General features: G+C 39.3%; 1 protein-coding gene across 1 annotated transcript in view; it reads right to left on the bottom strand.

The window, feature by feature from the left end:
• Positions 1-287: 287 nt before the first annotated feature.
• The window catches only part of LOC136883321 (trypsin), a 162,247-nt gene continuing 145,845 nt past the window's right edge, over positions 288-16,689 (bottom strand). Inside the window, exon 7 of the mRNA XM_067155560.2 lies at positions 288-623. Within this exon, the coding sequence (XP_067011661.2) occupies positions 447-623 (177 nt within the window). The 3' untranslated portion in view covers positions 288-446. The remainder of the gene's footprint in view (positions 624-16,689) is intronic.

Here is a 16,689-nt window from a genome sequence, read left to right as displayed (position 1 = left end):
ACCACACTGAAGTCCACCTTCTCCGCTGTACATGTCGTTGAGGTCTTCACTCGGAACCCTCAGTTGGGACCGTCACCAGATGCTGCACACTGGGTCAGTGTTCTGTCGGACTCAAATAGCCAGGGGCACTACTCCCTGTGTAGGACTGCCTCTGAATGGAGTCCCTACCTGCTACAAGTTGACTACTATTAAATAAATAAATAAATAAATAAATAAAAATGAAGATAATGGAAATATTTAAAGTTTTAATTTCATCCGTACAAAAATTTTTTGTTGAAGAAGAATGAAGAAAATTTCATTATTTCAGGATAGATAAAAGACAACCATAATTCCTTCTGTAGAAAATTTATTTCATGTTAATTCCTTCTTCCAATGAAATTGATGAGTTTTTATCTCGCTATTCTTTGGTGAAAATAGATGAAGGCAAGACAAGATTAACGCAGCTGCTAGTGGAAGTCTAGACTGCTATCCTCATAACTTTTAGCCAAAGTTTCTCGTATCCAGTTGTTGAAGTATGCTACGTCTGCGTAGACTTCTGGGTAGTTACCAAAAGTACAATCTCCGCTCCATGATACGATACCGGTCAGCTCACCTTCACACACTAGAGGGCCACCAGAGTCACCCTGTGGACCAAAAATACTGTCAGGTTTCCCTTCGGAAAAATCATATGATCATGAATATGTCTTTCAGTAAACCAAACTCAAATTGATAACGATAAATTTATTTGAATCTAATGAATCATTTTCGAGGGACATTTGGAGTGGACAAGTGCATGAAACTCCCACGAATGTCCTCTCTACTCTGTCCAGATCTAGTTTTTTAAATGTTATGCCATCTTGGAAAATAAAGCAATCCTATTGGAACTATGTGCTGCCGATTATGTTCATTGCTTATGGCATGTGGCTTTGTTTATGTGTTTGTAATTTTGGCGCCTCAACATTCATTGTGGTTGACACTTTGGCGTGTAGTTTTTAGTGTCCTGTTATCTTTACCATTATATTTTTTCTTTGAGATTATTGAGTAACTTTAGGTTAAACATTTGTAGTAACGTTTCATTGCTGCACTTCCCATAGGATATATTTGTATTAGAGCACTGCAATGTATGCTTTTCACTCGTATTCGTTCAAAGGTCCTCGGCTCGAGCGGAGAGCGCTTGCATCTATGTTGACGAGCGAACTGTGCTCACAAGACGGTCAATCGCAGGAAACAACAGGCAATCATTTGAATTTTTATTAGAAAGTTATAAAATAATGCCATAACATTTATGTTTGTCCTGATTTGTCTTTTTCATTACTTATAATTTATACTCTGGTGCTATCTTCGTATTACAGACACTGAATCAATGAAAAGTAAATAAGTAAATTGTATCTTGTAAACAACATTAAATATAATTCTCATTACAAAACATTACATTCAGATAAAATATATATGAATTAGAACTCTGAACAACGAAATAAAATAGTACATTGCATTCCTTCTGTTTATTTAATTCAATTTCTTATATTTTGCTTGCTGTTGCAATTGTTTAAATATATATACTATGTATTTTTATTTTTGTATGCTAGACCGAACGTAAATTAAATCATGTCTTGGGGGTAAAAAGTAACCATGATATAGAATAAATTTAGGGTCGCGCAGCTGTGAGCTTGTATTTGCGAGATAGTGGGTTTGGACCCCACTCTCGGCAGCCCTGAAGATGGCTTTCTGTGGTTTCCCTTTTTGACACCAGACAAATGCTGGGGCTGTAACTTAGTTAAGGCCACGGCCGCTTCCTTCCCTCTCCTAGGACTTTCCTCTCCCATCGCTGCCGTGAGACCTAGCTGTGTTGGTGCGACGTAAGACAAATTGCAAAATAATAATAATAATAATAATAATAATAATAATAATAATAATTATTATTATTATTATTATTATTATTATTTGCTTACATTAGGTAAGGTTCAAAGGGACTTCAAGATATTGGATCCTCGATCGGACGTGAAACAGACGTCGTGTAAGTTCAGGCTCTATTCCCAGTTCGATGGGTTGTCTTTGATTTCCTTTCTGATATTTTCTCTAGTTTCTTCTCTTGTCTGGGAAAACAGATGTTTCTAAGAGAAGAGTTTTGATTGATCATTCACAATCAACTTAATGAGCATCTTCGAACTTATTTCAGCGGCCTTTGTTTGTGTTATGTGAGATGGTTTTAGAAGGGGGTAGAATATCATCCCCATTTACTCTTCCATACTGTGCACCAGTATTTACTAGTTCTTGGGACATCTCACGAAAGCCATCACCCGACACATTTCTACGTAGGCAATTTTTAACAGTTTGTGGTACAATATTCTGTGTTCTGTCGACATGTACTTTACAGACATATGACCTCAACGGTAATGTTATTGATTTTACGTATCTCTAACGTGTGAGCTCAGGCATGGTGTTGTAGCCTTATATGTTAACAATGAAGAACATTGTTCACAGGATACGTAGCCTACCTGCTCAGCATCATGATTAATTGCTATAGAAATGTTTTCCCACACATCGCTTTTGAAGCCTACTGGCTTCCTTGAGCTGTAATCGTGACTTACAAGTTTATCCTCAGTCCCCTCTTTAAATTCCCATTCCATCTTGACTAAGCAACTACCATCACGAGTGTTCCTTGCTCGTCACGAGCATCGCTCGCACCTCGTTCGCAAGCGAGCAGAAAAGCCTCGCACAATCACTCCATCTAGCGGTGTACTAGCCAAAGCTTGAGCGAAACGCGACAATGCAGGGCTCTAATGTGTATTTTGAGTTCTCAGCCCGGAGGCTGGACCTCAACAGCTTCGCCGTCAGCTGTCATAGGTGGCACAAGCATCACTGAAGAGGCATACTAGAGAAATGAGTACCGGTAGTGAGATAGTTTCCCATTGCTTTCCTCACTGAATCAAAAGTTGCTCTTATATATTAGTCTGCCAAGCCCACTGAAATACCCGCACCAACCGACCTTATGAGCAACACTTTTTGCACAATTCATAACGGGCTGGCTGCGTAAGGAATGCCATTACTAGCATCACTCATACCTCGGTCAAAGCCAAGGATGAGACTAAGACAGGTGAATGACAGTAACCAATTTGTTCTAGACCATACCAGAAGACATAGTGCAGAGTAGACAGACGTCTTGCCAGCAAAGGCAATAGCCGTGGGAACGAGTGAGCCATCCATTCGGACGGCATCGGAACACTTCGACTGACCTCGTGTAGTTAATATTTAATTTTCACATAATAAACCTTCATTGCAAGAGATTTCGGCAATATCATTAACCAAGAAATAAATAATGAAGAATTGTAGGAAATATTAAATGAAGCTATAACCCACAGGGTGGAAACGTATATAATTAAGCCTGGAGAGAAGTTGGCTTCTGTATTCGCAAATTAACAGCGCGTGTCAAGGCCACGCCATATAAAAGCGCTCGAAGTCGGATGCATGAAGTTAATTAATTACGCCCGTTATTTATTTATTTTGTGTCAGAGTGTTGAGAAACTTAAAAATATAAATAAGGTATTATATACAAATAAAACAAAATACATTTGATGTCACAAAACATGTTTCACACAATGTCTGCCCAGAAATGGGCAACAGAAATTCCCTCTTCAGTGGCTTGAATCAAGTCTTGAAGTGTACAACGAACAGGGCAGGACTGACAGTCATACAGGTGTTGGGTAGTTTGTTGCTCCCCACAACCGCAGAAGTCTGACTGATCTTGCAGATAACCCCATTTTTTTAGGTTATCCTTGGATTTACCTACTCCACTCCTCACACGATTCAGTGCCTTCCAGGTTGTCCATTCCAAATTATGATCAGGGAGTGGAGATTCAGAAGGCACCATCCAATCAGAAAGATGCTCCATTTTTGCTCGCCACATATCACAACGTGCTGTTCTTGCTGGTTTATCTAGAGCCTTGGAGACATTGAGGAAACATTTCCTGGACTTCAGTCTTCTGGGCGGAGGACATTACGCCCGTTAAAATCACGGGAAAAATCTGTGAACAATACCATAATGACTTGGAATTTTGGTTGATTTTTTGGAGTGAATTTCAGAGAAATTGGTCCAGTGGTTAAAGAAAATTGATGATTGTACCACAGTACTCCATGACCAGGACAGCGTCATCAGGAAACCTATAAATATCCCCACCTCTGGACAATAGACACACTCACTTGTTGGTCGTCGCGAGAAGAGTTCGCGTTGCGTTAATACAAAACATAGGTCTTAAGCTGTTCGTCAAATAAACTTGTGAGTTAGTGAATTGAGATAAATATTTTACCGAGTGGTAAAGGTGAAAGGGTCATTTCTTAGTTGAATTAATAACGAAATTCCTGAACTTCTTTCTGCAAATGAAATCGAAAGCGCATAGCTAGCTTTCATTTAATTGGTTGCCTTGGAAATCAGTAAAGGGAGATGTATACAAGCCAGAGATAAGCCTCGAGTCTGATATCTCGTGAACACTTGGTGTAACAAAGAGGGTGCAGGCGAGTAGAAGTCCAGTGGACGGTAAATACGTGCGTGTAGCGGGCAGCCAGAATAATCCGTTATTTGTGTGTTTGTACCATTTTCAGTGTAAAGTCTCTGTAGATATAATGAATGTATGAAAAAGAATCTGCAAGTATGTGTGGCTAATTCGGAACGAGCTGGGTAGAATGTGGCCAGGAGCCCTAAGATGACGCCGTTACAAGGTCTATCTATTTTTAACATATTTTCTAGATAAATTGCAAATGCTTGTCCGATTAAATTACTATGTTGCATGTGTAGATTTAAGTATGTTATAAAGTTCAGGCGAAGTGTATATTGTTCATGCCACTGTGTGAAACTCGTAAATGACCGAGCTCGATAGCTGCAGTCGCTTAAGTGCGGCCAGTATTCAGTATTCGGGAGATAGTAGGTTCGAACCCCACTGTCGGCAGCCCTGTAAATGGTTTTCCGTGGTTTCCCATTTTCACACCAGGCAAATGCTGGCGCTGTACCTTAATTAAGGCCACGGCCGCTTCCTTCCCACTCTTAGCCCTTTACTGTCCCATCGTCGCCACAAGACCTATCTGTGTCGGTGCGACGTAAAGCAACTTGAAAAAAATTAAATGCGTTTAAAATTTCGTTAAGAAACTGTCAAAAGTGAAGTTCAAAAATTGTACTAAAAATCAGTGAAATAATGTTCAGGCTGATAAAATTTACAAATATGTTAACGATAAAATAGTCTCGGTGAACGTGATAAAGTCAAATATAAAAATAATAATAATAATAAAATTAATATTTAAGTCGGTATAAAGTTGAGATGACAAAGTACGTCTTCAGCAGTAATGTCAGGTGGGATTTGTGATTTATACCGAAATCCAGTGAAAACTCATAAAGTTAACATTTATTTTTGGGAAGCTTAAATTTTGTGACACCGTGTATTTGTGATACAGATAATCACGGTACGTTATTTTTCCTTTGAAGTCAGAAGAACATAAAGAAGTAAATTGTGAGATTGTATAAAGTTGTTTGTCATGGAATTACGTATACTTGAAAAGTTTCAAACAGGAAGAAATAGAATGTAATGAAAATGAAATATTATGAGAATAGTTAGAAAGATGTTAAAGGCAGATTAAGTCTGTATTTTATGAGTGATGTATAATGAACAAGAAGCCGAGGATGAGAGGTTCTGTTTGTCGATGTGGAGGATTTTTTGTGACAGGCTGTATGTCAAAAGGTAATATTTCTGAGACAGGCTGTATAAGATAACGATGTCCTGTGAGCAATCCGGAACAGCTAACTAATTTAATAATGGTCAAAATCCAAGCGAGAGCGTTGTAATGCCTGTGTTAATTTCAAGTCGATGTTTTCCATGGTTATGATTTTATGAGATCGTAGGTTTTGGCAATTAAGTCCAAGTGACGATTCTAAGTGGCACCAGCGAAGTGCAATTTTTCTTGTGGTAGTCGACCTCATGGACAAAATACGTCCTGACGCGCGGTGAAGGCAATACTTGATTATTGTAAGTTGAATTCTATCCTGTATTTTACGGGACGAAATTATTATTTGAATGGAAACATTGTGGGATAGAAATTTGAATGATATTAGAATGATAGTCTGGCTTGTGTAGATCGATGGAAAATTGCTTCACTGGATAGTTCACGACAATACATGTTTGGAACGTTGAGATGAAAGGCCATTCGGAGCCTCACACTTGATTTATGCTGTCGATTCTATGATGGTGGTGATTACTATTTTCAGCAATATTATGTAAAATTATACTAGTGTTGAATTAATTTTATTTACCGAACCTCACTGCATGTGTTGAGATTGTATTGAGTCATGTATTAAAGTAGCCGGACGTTGTTTAATTTCAATTTCGCGCATTATTGTAAGAAATGTACATAGTTATATTTCCAGGTTCGAGTTCAGCGGTGGCGAGTGTCATTTATTGTGTTAGAGTTTCGACAAGTATTACACTTAAATATCCGGAATTGTGTTTGGAGTTTCGATTTCGCCTGAGAGTATAAATGACATGTAAATATCCCAAATTTGGCTCTACGATAGGTTTAGGGTTCTGCATGTATTACATTAATTTAAGTATGTGTAGACACTTCGTAGGCTCAACGACAGAATTAGGGCGTCGTCTGTTTATAGTCAAGCCATAGATTAGTCACTTGAACGATGTTAGTGTCTGCAGTAATGAATACGAATGCGAAGAGTGTTAGCAGGTATTGTCAAGGCCATGTTTCGGAATAATTCTTACTAGCCAGAAGGCGCTCCCATAACAGCGTTGCATTAGTGGTGGCATGAATGTGAGGGTTGTCCAACATAGATACCTAGCTAATGGAGATTGATTATGACCGCTTAGCCGTGCATGGTCAGGTTCGATGAACTTTCGTATCTACTTTATACTCTCTTTACTTAATGATTTATTGTTCGTATGTCCGGTATCTAGTGAGAGTGCCGTGTATTGACACTTAGCTGATTTATGTCGGATTTACGTTACGAATGCGGCTTCGATTCGTCAGCTGTTAATACACTTTATTTTCAATTTTCGTTATTTCAGTTTATATTAGGTGAGACGTTGGTCTATCGATTACTTGTAGTTGTGGTTAATGGAACAAGTGTAAGTAGACAGACTTGTAATGGTTGTCGTAGTTATAGTAAAGTGGAAATATTTCTGCCATTTGTATCTGTAGTGTGGACTTATAATTTAATAAACTTAACGACATAATTATTTCATAACCTGAAAGTTAGTTTAGTAAGAACCTTTTCAAGTGACGTATCACTTTTCTTTAACTTCAGTGTGTGGCATTTCTTCTAAATGCATAATGAATTAATATTTTCCTGCATTTCGCTGTTTCGTTCCTTCAGGACGACGTAACGTAAGATCCCCTCGGATCAGAGTTGTTGTTGGTTCCTTCTGAACATAGTTTTGGGTGATGCATGTTTCTGCATCGGGATTATTCTGTAACTGAAGGGTGTCATGAGATGACAATACATGGTGGAATTTTATTTTGATTGTGATCATTGCTGTTAACTTGTAACGAACACCATGGTTTCTAATAATATTTGAAAACCTATCCAAAGCAACTGATAGTCAATTTGGTTCGATTAAGGGTCCATTCGGCGGATGATCCAATATCCGATAGGGTATCAGACTGGTGGATAACCTTAATTAAATATAAATCTGGAATTCTACTTGTTGAAGGTCAGATTTTCCACGAATCGTGTGGATTAATTCTCAGTTATCGTTTGGATAAATGTGCCCGATTTTCAGGTTTTATTTTCGTTTTTTGTTTTGCTATCCACGAATTTCATGATACTTTTACATTCTCTGAAATAATGTTAAACAGTAATAAGAAGACAACGCTCGCGCAATGTATTGTTACTGCGTCAAAATATTATAAGTAATTAAGTGATTTGATAGATGATTTTTAATAAATATATTTTGCATTGATAAAATTGAATAACATTTTAGTAAGCACATTTTTGCTCCTCATTTAAAGTAGTTAGGCTCTCTTCTGAACCCCATCGTTTGGTCAATGTAGTGAGAGAAATAAACCCGCTATGACCACAAGATCTAAGAGTTCAATATTGCTCTATTGCAGCAGCTGTGGTAGACGACCAACGATGGACCGGTAAGTTCAAGGGTTCATTACATCGTAATGTTTTAATTTTCTGTTTCAGTTCCATTATAACAAAACTCTCTCTACCCATTTTCATAGCCAAGTCCTCTTCGGCCGTCCGCCTCATATTCGTTTTTCTGTAAATATTGGTGTTTATGTTCCACAAACATTCTTTTTCAGCGAAAGTTCTACAAATTTTCGTATATCTTCTTCCGTCCTTTTCATATTGCCGCCATTTAAACGCACAGGTGCTCAATTTACTCTATTCCACGGAATAACGTTCGTACACAGATGAAAATTATGTAGTCGAATGACGCGCCAGCTGAAAAATCGAACGTCCTCGGCCTTCTTCGCCATCTCTCGGAGCTGGGTTCCGATGGAGGGCGAAGGAGAGTTGTAGAGTTACTTTACCGCAGCGGAAATCCACTCTACTCTACCTCAGTTATTTATACGATGTTAGCAGCTCTTCTAGCCTCCCTTATCAATCAATCAATCAATCAATCAATCAATCAATCAATCAATCAATCAATCAATCAATCAATCAATCAATCACTAATCTCCTTTTACGGCAGTCGCCCAGGTGGCAGATTCCCTATCTGTTGTTTTCATAGCCTTTTCTTAAACGATTGCAAAGAAATTGGAAATTTATTGAACATCTTCCTTGGTAAGTTATTCCAATCCCTAACTCCCCTTCCTATAAATGAATATTTTCCCCAATTTATCCTCTTGAATTACATCTTTATCTTCATATTGTGATCTTTCGTACATTTAAAGACACCACTCAAACTTATTCGTCTACAGATGTAATTCCATGCCATCTTTACACTGACAGCTCGGAACATACCACTTAGTCCAGCAGCTCGTCTCCTTTCTCTCAAGTCTTCCCAGCCCAAACTTTGCAACATTTTTGTAACGCTACTCTTTTGTCGGAAATCACCCAGAACAAATCGAGCTGCTTTTCTTAGAATTTTTTCCAGTTCCTGTGTAAACCAGCCTTAAAACTGTAGACTGCAGACGCTTTTCATACAATGGCGTGCTTATACTCAGCTGACCTGTTAGCAAACGAACAATGACTTACCTGCAAAATGAGTGCACTATTTGGGCTCGCATTCACCAACGTCAGTTAAATATCCTGTTATCTTGGATTTTCATAACTCGGATAATGTCATTATCTCGGATAACGCTCACTTCTGTATTCACCACAGAATTTATTATATCGTTTACCGAAACAAAGTTTTTGTTTCAATCCGAATTTGAACCTTAAATTTTTCATACTGGCGTTCGGAAAACAAATGGATACGTGCTGTTGCCACTATCGAAACATAAACATGTTTTTTACTCTTTTAGGTTTACAAATTGTCTTAAATTGTGTTCGCTATTGAGCAGAAACGAACGCCTTTATGGGATGACATGTTTCTAAAACCGGACAAACTGATGATGTTTAACAGCTATTTCATACCAATATTGATCTATGGTATTGATGCGTGCACCCTCACAATAAGAGATTCATCAAGACTGCAAGCATCAGAGATGAAATTTCTTAAATCCACCATCCAGAAGACCATAGACAAGTTAAGGAATGGGGAGGTGAGGAAAGAAGCCGGAATAAAGACATCCCTATTAGACGAAATGGGTTCATCCAGACTACGGTGGTACGGGCATGTGATGAGGATGGAGCCTACAAGAACAACCAGAATAAGTTTGGAAAGGCAGGTGGAGGGGAAAAGACCTGCAGGAAGATCTAAAATCCGATGGAAGGACATGATCAAGGTTGATCTAGTTACCAGAGGATGGACAGTAGATGTTGTTCTCCATGACACGTTGTATATGGACAAGAAGAAGTGGAAGAGGCGCATTAACAGTACCCGGGAAACTGGAACTATACAATGATGATGATTGAGCAGAAACGAAGACTTTCCAAAAGAGTGAATTGTTATTGAATTTGGTATTAGAAAACATTAACAACATAGAAGATAAGAAAACAAAAAATTAAGGGAGTATTCCTTAATTTTTCATCAGGCGCGGCTCCATAATACGATCTGCAGAGCTGCAGAACCACCAGAATGAACGATTAACGATCCCATCCTTCATATTGAGTGTTAATATCGAGCCATGGATCGATACTCATACAGATACTGGTGATCTGGCAACGCTGTTTAGATCTGTGAACGTCTCAACATTAGGAGAGCACACTTAACTACAGCTTTTACCGATAGGTGGGTAAGAGTCGCCCATAATGCTCTGTATGAATTGCACGCCTTCCGTGGAGCATGGTCCCATGTGTTCGTAACCCGAAAGGGTTGGTTTGTTGTCACATGGTCCCATGAGTCATGGGGGACGGTGGGAAAGGTCCCAGTACCATCAGATGAAGTTCACTATCCATTAAGAAAGACAGCCTCCAAAGATGTATGCAGGTCTCGAAACCTCTATAAATATGAGTGTCGGTACTAAATCAACTTTTTTCGATAAGCGGAAGAGAGACTTTATTTTTGTAACTTTAATAATAATATTATTTGCTTTATGTCCTACTAACTACTTTTGCTGTTTTTGGAGACGCCGAGGTGCCGAAATTTAGTCCCGCAGGAGATATTTTACGTGTCAATAAATCTACTGACGCGAGGCTGACGTATTTGAGCACCTTCAAATACAATCAGACTGAGCCAGAATCGAACCTAGCACGTTGGGGTTAGAAGGCCAGCGCCTCAACCATCTGAGACACTCAGCCCGGCTTTTGTAACTTTTTAATTGTTGTTTTTGTACAAGTCAGTTATGTACATCGTCGATGTCCCTCGCAATCGGGGCATTAAAAATTGAGATGTACGTCTACCTGTATTTTTTTTGTACATTTTCGGGAACTTCACACTGATAAGACATCGAGTAAGGATTTCTGCGGAGTTGGAGGACGGACGCAAACGAGTTCACCTGCCACTTCCCGTGTGCAATACGAATTTAGATGTGTCTATTACACTTACTGCAATGGACTGGGCGTCACAGAGCAGAACCACCAACATAATTCTGCACGAGCCGTCACTGTACAAGATATAAGCTATAATGGAGAATTCATCTCAGGCCTGCCTGTGTGTTGAGAGTTCATGGATAACACTGACAGTGCCTAAGCTTTAGATAACCTAAAATGTCTTTCAAAATCAGAGTCATCATTGTCCTCAAAGTATGTAGCGCGGTCTTTTTATCCACCTAGGACGTTTTATTGCGTAATATTCGTCATATTCCTCGACGCTCAGATTTTCTCTTTCAGTAAAATATCCCAGCTGTCTATGAGCTGCCATCTTGAAAGACTATTATCTTAGATTTCCTGGTTTACCGGTCAAACTCTCTCCCGTGAAATTTTAAACCGAGATAATGTTGTTGGTGAATGTTACGGAGTTTTGGTGGAACAGCAAAGGTGAAAGAAGGTGCTGGCTGGAATAGGTCTCAACTACAGAATTACAGTTAATTTAAAACTTTGACAAAGGTTATATTTTCAACAGACAACAAAGTTTAACAATTTTCATATAGACTTTCAAAACTCAACGAATAACAAGTCAGCAACAAGCCAAAATCAGGTACAAAGAAATTACAAGATTTCAGGGGTTATTACCAAAATCTGGGCTTCAAGCCCCAGGTATAATTCCTGAGCTCTCAGCTCACAACTACTATTGCTAAAGGGCATAAAACCCCTAAGTACAAGGAGCACTTGCTCCTAATTACAGTGTTAAGACAAGGAGCAGACCCGCTCTGAATTTTACAAGCCTATCAAAGGCTACAACAAACTTCATTTCTATCTGCCCTTAAGGCACACCAAGAAACAGGGGTATTTATACCCAACCTACAGGGCCTTAACATGAGGAAAATAAAACATCAGGTTGAGTTACTGGCCCATAATACAAAATAGAATGGAGGCGAAACTTGCACTCCTAATACACTTTTAAAACCTATTTGGCACTAGGCCGCTTACGCAAGGGCTAATCCCATACTAAGGAGGTGACATGATACGAAAACTTTATTACATTACGAAGAGAAGAAAAACGGTTATGAAAACGTAGTCACCTCAAAACAATATGAGTGGGAGCTCGAGAGGGTTAGGCACTCTCTATCCCAATTTGTAGTTAAAAAGACGGAATTTTTACCAAATGTCTATTACATTTTAAAGATAGGTTACATGAGAAAAGTTTCGAACCTGCCCCGAGGGTTAAACTGCTGAGCTAGCAAGAAATAAAGTTATTAAACAGCCATTACCTTGTGGATGAACTGCTGCCCGAAGAAAGAGGCGCTTCCCGCCCCCTGTTACATAATCACACACTAAGCAAGTTGTCGATGAAGTGGCTCCGAGACAAGAAAATCAGCAGTTTAAATACCCTCGTGGAACATTCGAGACCTTTCAAGAATGAGTACACACACCCCCCTCAACTTTATTGGATAGCTTAAAGCAACCTCTCCATATCGGAGAAGACATACGTTATTGGTCAAAAATTAATTAGAGAAATTCGGGATTGGCTAAATTCAAAACAAGCGGGTAGAAATGATTAATGTTGCCAACCCACAAACCACAGAACAAAATTTAGTAAGGTCAAAAACTTATGAACACAAAACTTCTTCAAGAAGGTTCATTACTTTGCAACAGAGTGCGTAATCCTAGGTTTTTCTCTGTAGAGACATCTAGAAGAGAATGTCCACACTTCTTGATACGGAATAAACAAACACAAATCGAAATAAACACAGTATTACACCATTTACCGTAGTGACATCTTTTAAGAAATAGTAGAATTAGTTCAGTTTTCAAGGTTCCAAACTTCTCCTGTAGAGGAGTTTAAATTGGCGCAATATTTGAAGGAGTGGCATGGAGGTGTACCGCCCGGTACAGTGAATACAGATGTAACTGTTACCTCGGTTTACGTAGCATTAAAACTTTAAAATCTGTGCGGTTAGGGGCGCGCGGCTGTGAGCTTGCATCCGGGAGATAATGGTTCGAGCCCCACTGTCGGCAGCCCTGAAGATGGTTTCCCGTGTTTTCCCATTTTTACCACTGGCAAATGCTGGGGATGTATGCTAAATAAGGCCACGGTCGCTTCCTTCCCACTCCCAGGTCTTTCCTGACCCATCGTCGCCATTAGACCTATCTATGCAGTGGTGACTTCTGACTTCTGGTTTAGGGGATGTAACCGAAAAAAAAAATGCAAACATCAATGCAAACAGACCGTCATTCCAAACAATTTTTTCAGCAGAAAACAACAAAGAAGGCCAACATAAAAGTTTATTTAAGATCTCCACTAATCCAATGGTCTTTTTTCATAAATATTTTTTTGTTGAAATGACCTTCGATGTTAGGCCCTTAAAACAACAAGCATCATCATCAGCAGCAGTTGTGTAGTTACATTTAGAGCTGGACGTGGTTGCCCTTTGTAACTCTACTTTTCTCCGTAAAATAGATTATACTAAATGGTTCTCTTAATAATCGATCGATTACACAATGGTTAGCATTCAATTCGGATTGCGCGGTAGATACGCGTGACCCCGGCACTCTTAAGACTGGTTTACACGGGTAGAGTAGCGAGGCGAGTAGAGTAGAGTAGAGTAGCTAGTACGCAGTAGAGTAGAGTGGGTTTCCGCTGTGGTAAAGTAACTCTACCACTATCCTTCCCCCTCAACCGAAACCGAGCTCCGAGAGCTGGCGGAGAAGGCCGAGGACGCTCGATTTTTCAGTTGGCGGGTCATTCGCCTATTTCCCTGTGTGTACTGACGGTATTCCGCTGAATAAACTGAGCATTTTTGTGCGTGTATTTGGCGGCGAAATGAAGTGTACGGAAGAAGAAACATGCACATTTGTAGAACTGTACCGCGAAAAAGAATGTTTATAGAACATAAACAGCATTATTTAGAGAAACTTAAATATGAGACGGGCGGCGGAAGAGGTCTTGATTACGAAAATGGGTAAAGAGTGTTTTGGTTTCATGGAACTTAAACCGAATTTTTTTTAAATACGGCGATCTACCTACAACCAAGAACTGATGAAAATTCGTAAATCCAAGAAGTCTGGAGGTGGTGCCGCAGACTTTTACACTCCCTCTCTTAAGTGGTTTAGTAAAGTATAATTTGCAAGGTAATACTGAAAGCCGTCCGCCTCTGTGGTGTGGTTAGTGTAATTAGCTGCCACCCCCGGAGGCTCGGGTTCGATTCCCACCTCAGCCATCCTGGAAGTGGTTTCCCGTGGTTTCCGCTTCTCCTCCAGGCAAATGCCGAGATCGTACTTAACTTAAGGCCACGGCCGCTTCCTTCCCTCTTCGTTGTCTATCCCTTCCAATCTTCCCATCCCCCATCAAGGCCCCTGTTCAGCATAGCAGGTGAGACCGCCTCGGCGAGGTACTGGTCATCCTCACCAGTTGTATCCCCTGATCCAATGTCTCACGTTCCAGGACACTGCCCTTGAGGCGGCAGAGGTGGGATCCCTCGCTGAGTCCGAGGGAAAAACCAACACTGGAGGTTAAACAGATTAAGAAAGAAAGAAAGTAAATACTAAAAACCTATTCATCCAAAACATAACATTACAGCTGAGTGATATTAAGGGGTGGTACACCTTTGGAGGTCAAACAAATGCAGGTGTATTGTCCTGTAATGGAGAACAGACCTCCCTCTTTTCGATGGAAGAATTATTTTAAACATACATAAACCTATAATAGTTTCGAAGATGCAACAACAAATATAAACAAGTGTCAGCTGGATTGTCCCTTTAAATGAAGGTTTCTCAAGTTTCACTGTTACACAGCGTGTACATCATGTGTCTCGAGGTGTTTGTTTAAGTTAGACAATGATGCAGGACTGTGTACTTTAATAGTATTAATAACATACATAGGGATCTTCTACATATCACTTGACAATGCCATTCATTTTAAGCAATAACAGTAATGTCCACAACAAATAGAATAATTTTAATATTTTGTTTGGAATATCCAAATTAATAATTGTTTACAGTACAATGTCAGGTCTTGAAGCTTAAGCTCTACACCTGGGCCGTACAAGCAACGAACAAACGAATTATATAAATAGATCAGTAATCGGGGTATTTATGGCAAAGAAGCTACTACAAATTAGGCCTACGCCAGCGTGATTTACAATCTACTGATGGCTATTATCATTGGCCAAGAACTTCAGAGTCACCTCAAGCTTAAATCTCGGTGTTATTTCATTTCTCATTACTGTGTCGTGTCTTTGAATTTGCAGTGTTATAGCATCTAACAGTGCCTGAAAGTTATCAGGCTTCAATCTCATACGCTTTCTGTATTCTTCTTTATACTCTGTCACAAGTTCTCTCAGAATTAATGTTCATGCCCCGAATGTATCTCTCCTAAGCCAGCCTCTTACCCCTTCCCTTCTTTCCTCATCTGCTTCCTCTAATGCTTCACTAACCTCTTGCATTAATATGTTTGCAAACGTCTTTAATCTCTTCGTTACGATGTGCTTGTGTCTTGACATGGTCCTACTACTCTACTCTACTGTATGACTCTACTCCCGTATGAACGATACAAGTATCAACTCTACCAGACAGTGGTAGAGTAGAGTAACATGGCTACTCTACTCGCCTCGCCACTCTACCCGTGTAAACCAGCCCTTACATCCATGCCTGCTACTCTCTTACCGGTGTGATGCCATTTCAAAATCACATAATTCTCGCATTTTCTTCGTTTGATATTTACACTACAAGAACATGAAACTGAATCATTTATGTTACTACAGCACACATTTATCATATACCGTATAATCATTTATAGCACAAGAAAGCAAGCTCAAGCAAGAACTACAATATTTCACGAAACAGCAAATAAATACCGGCCACAGGTGATTACATACAGAATTCCACCTTGCACCGCCCTCTTGTCCGATGTGGCAGTTTGTTCCGCATTCCAAACCCACGAAATAGGTGAACAACCAACAAGGAAGCTCTGAAGAGACATTTTATGCACCAGTAAGGTTCATCTGTAAACTTGATGCTGCTACTTACAACCATTCTATTGTCATGGATGTTCTGGTAGAAGATTAGTCTAAAATTCCTACCCTATCTGTTTTTCAAATGTTATTAAATTTTATGTACTACCGCTTTTTACATGTAGAATATTAGTTTTAAGAATTTATCCTTTTATTATACCTAATTTATTTCATCTTCATTTAACCTTATCACTCATCATTCTCGTATTACCGGTAATATTAATTTAATTAGTGATACAATGTAATACCTCGTATATGTATATTTCAGTGCCTGGTTAGATTGAAGAGAAGGCCTGAAGGCCTTAATCTTGCCAGGTAGAATAAAACATTACCAAGGGTTCAGTGATCGTGCTGCCATATGTGGAGTAGTTTGGCAATTAGCAGGAGTCACTAACCAGCCATGCTCGTTTCATCCATTTCTGAGTAGGCCTATCGATAACTGTGCGTTTGAATTTTATATAAATATGAACAATGAATATTTGTTTTTCGTTGAAAATACAAGGGATGTAACACATCAATCACATGTATGGGTAATTCGCCACTGTATCTGTGTCGGTGCGACGTAAAATCAATTTTTTTTAAAACTTAAAAGTTTGAAAGGTTTTATTCGCTTTG

The sequence above is a fragment of the Anabrus simplex genome, chromosome 1 (genome assembly GCF_040414725.1).
Source record: "Anabrus simplex isolate iqAnaSimp1 chromosome 1, ASM4041472v1, whole genome shotgun sequence".
NCBI classification, from domain to species: domain Eukaryota; kingdom Metazoa; phylum Arthropoda; class Insecta; order Orthoptera; family Tettigoniidae; genus Anabrus; species Anabrus simplex.
The sequence above is the reverse complement of the archived record's forward strand: the minus strand, read 5'-3'. Positions and strand labels throughout refer to the sequence as shown.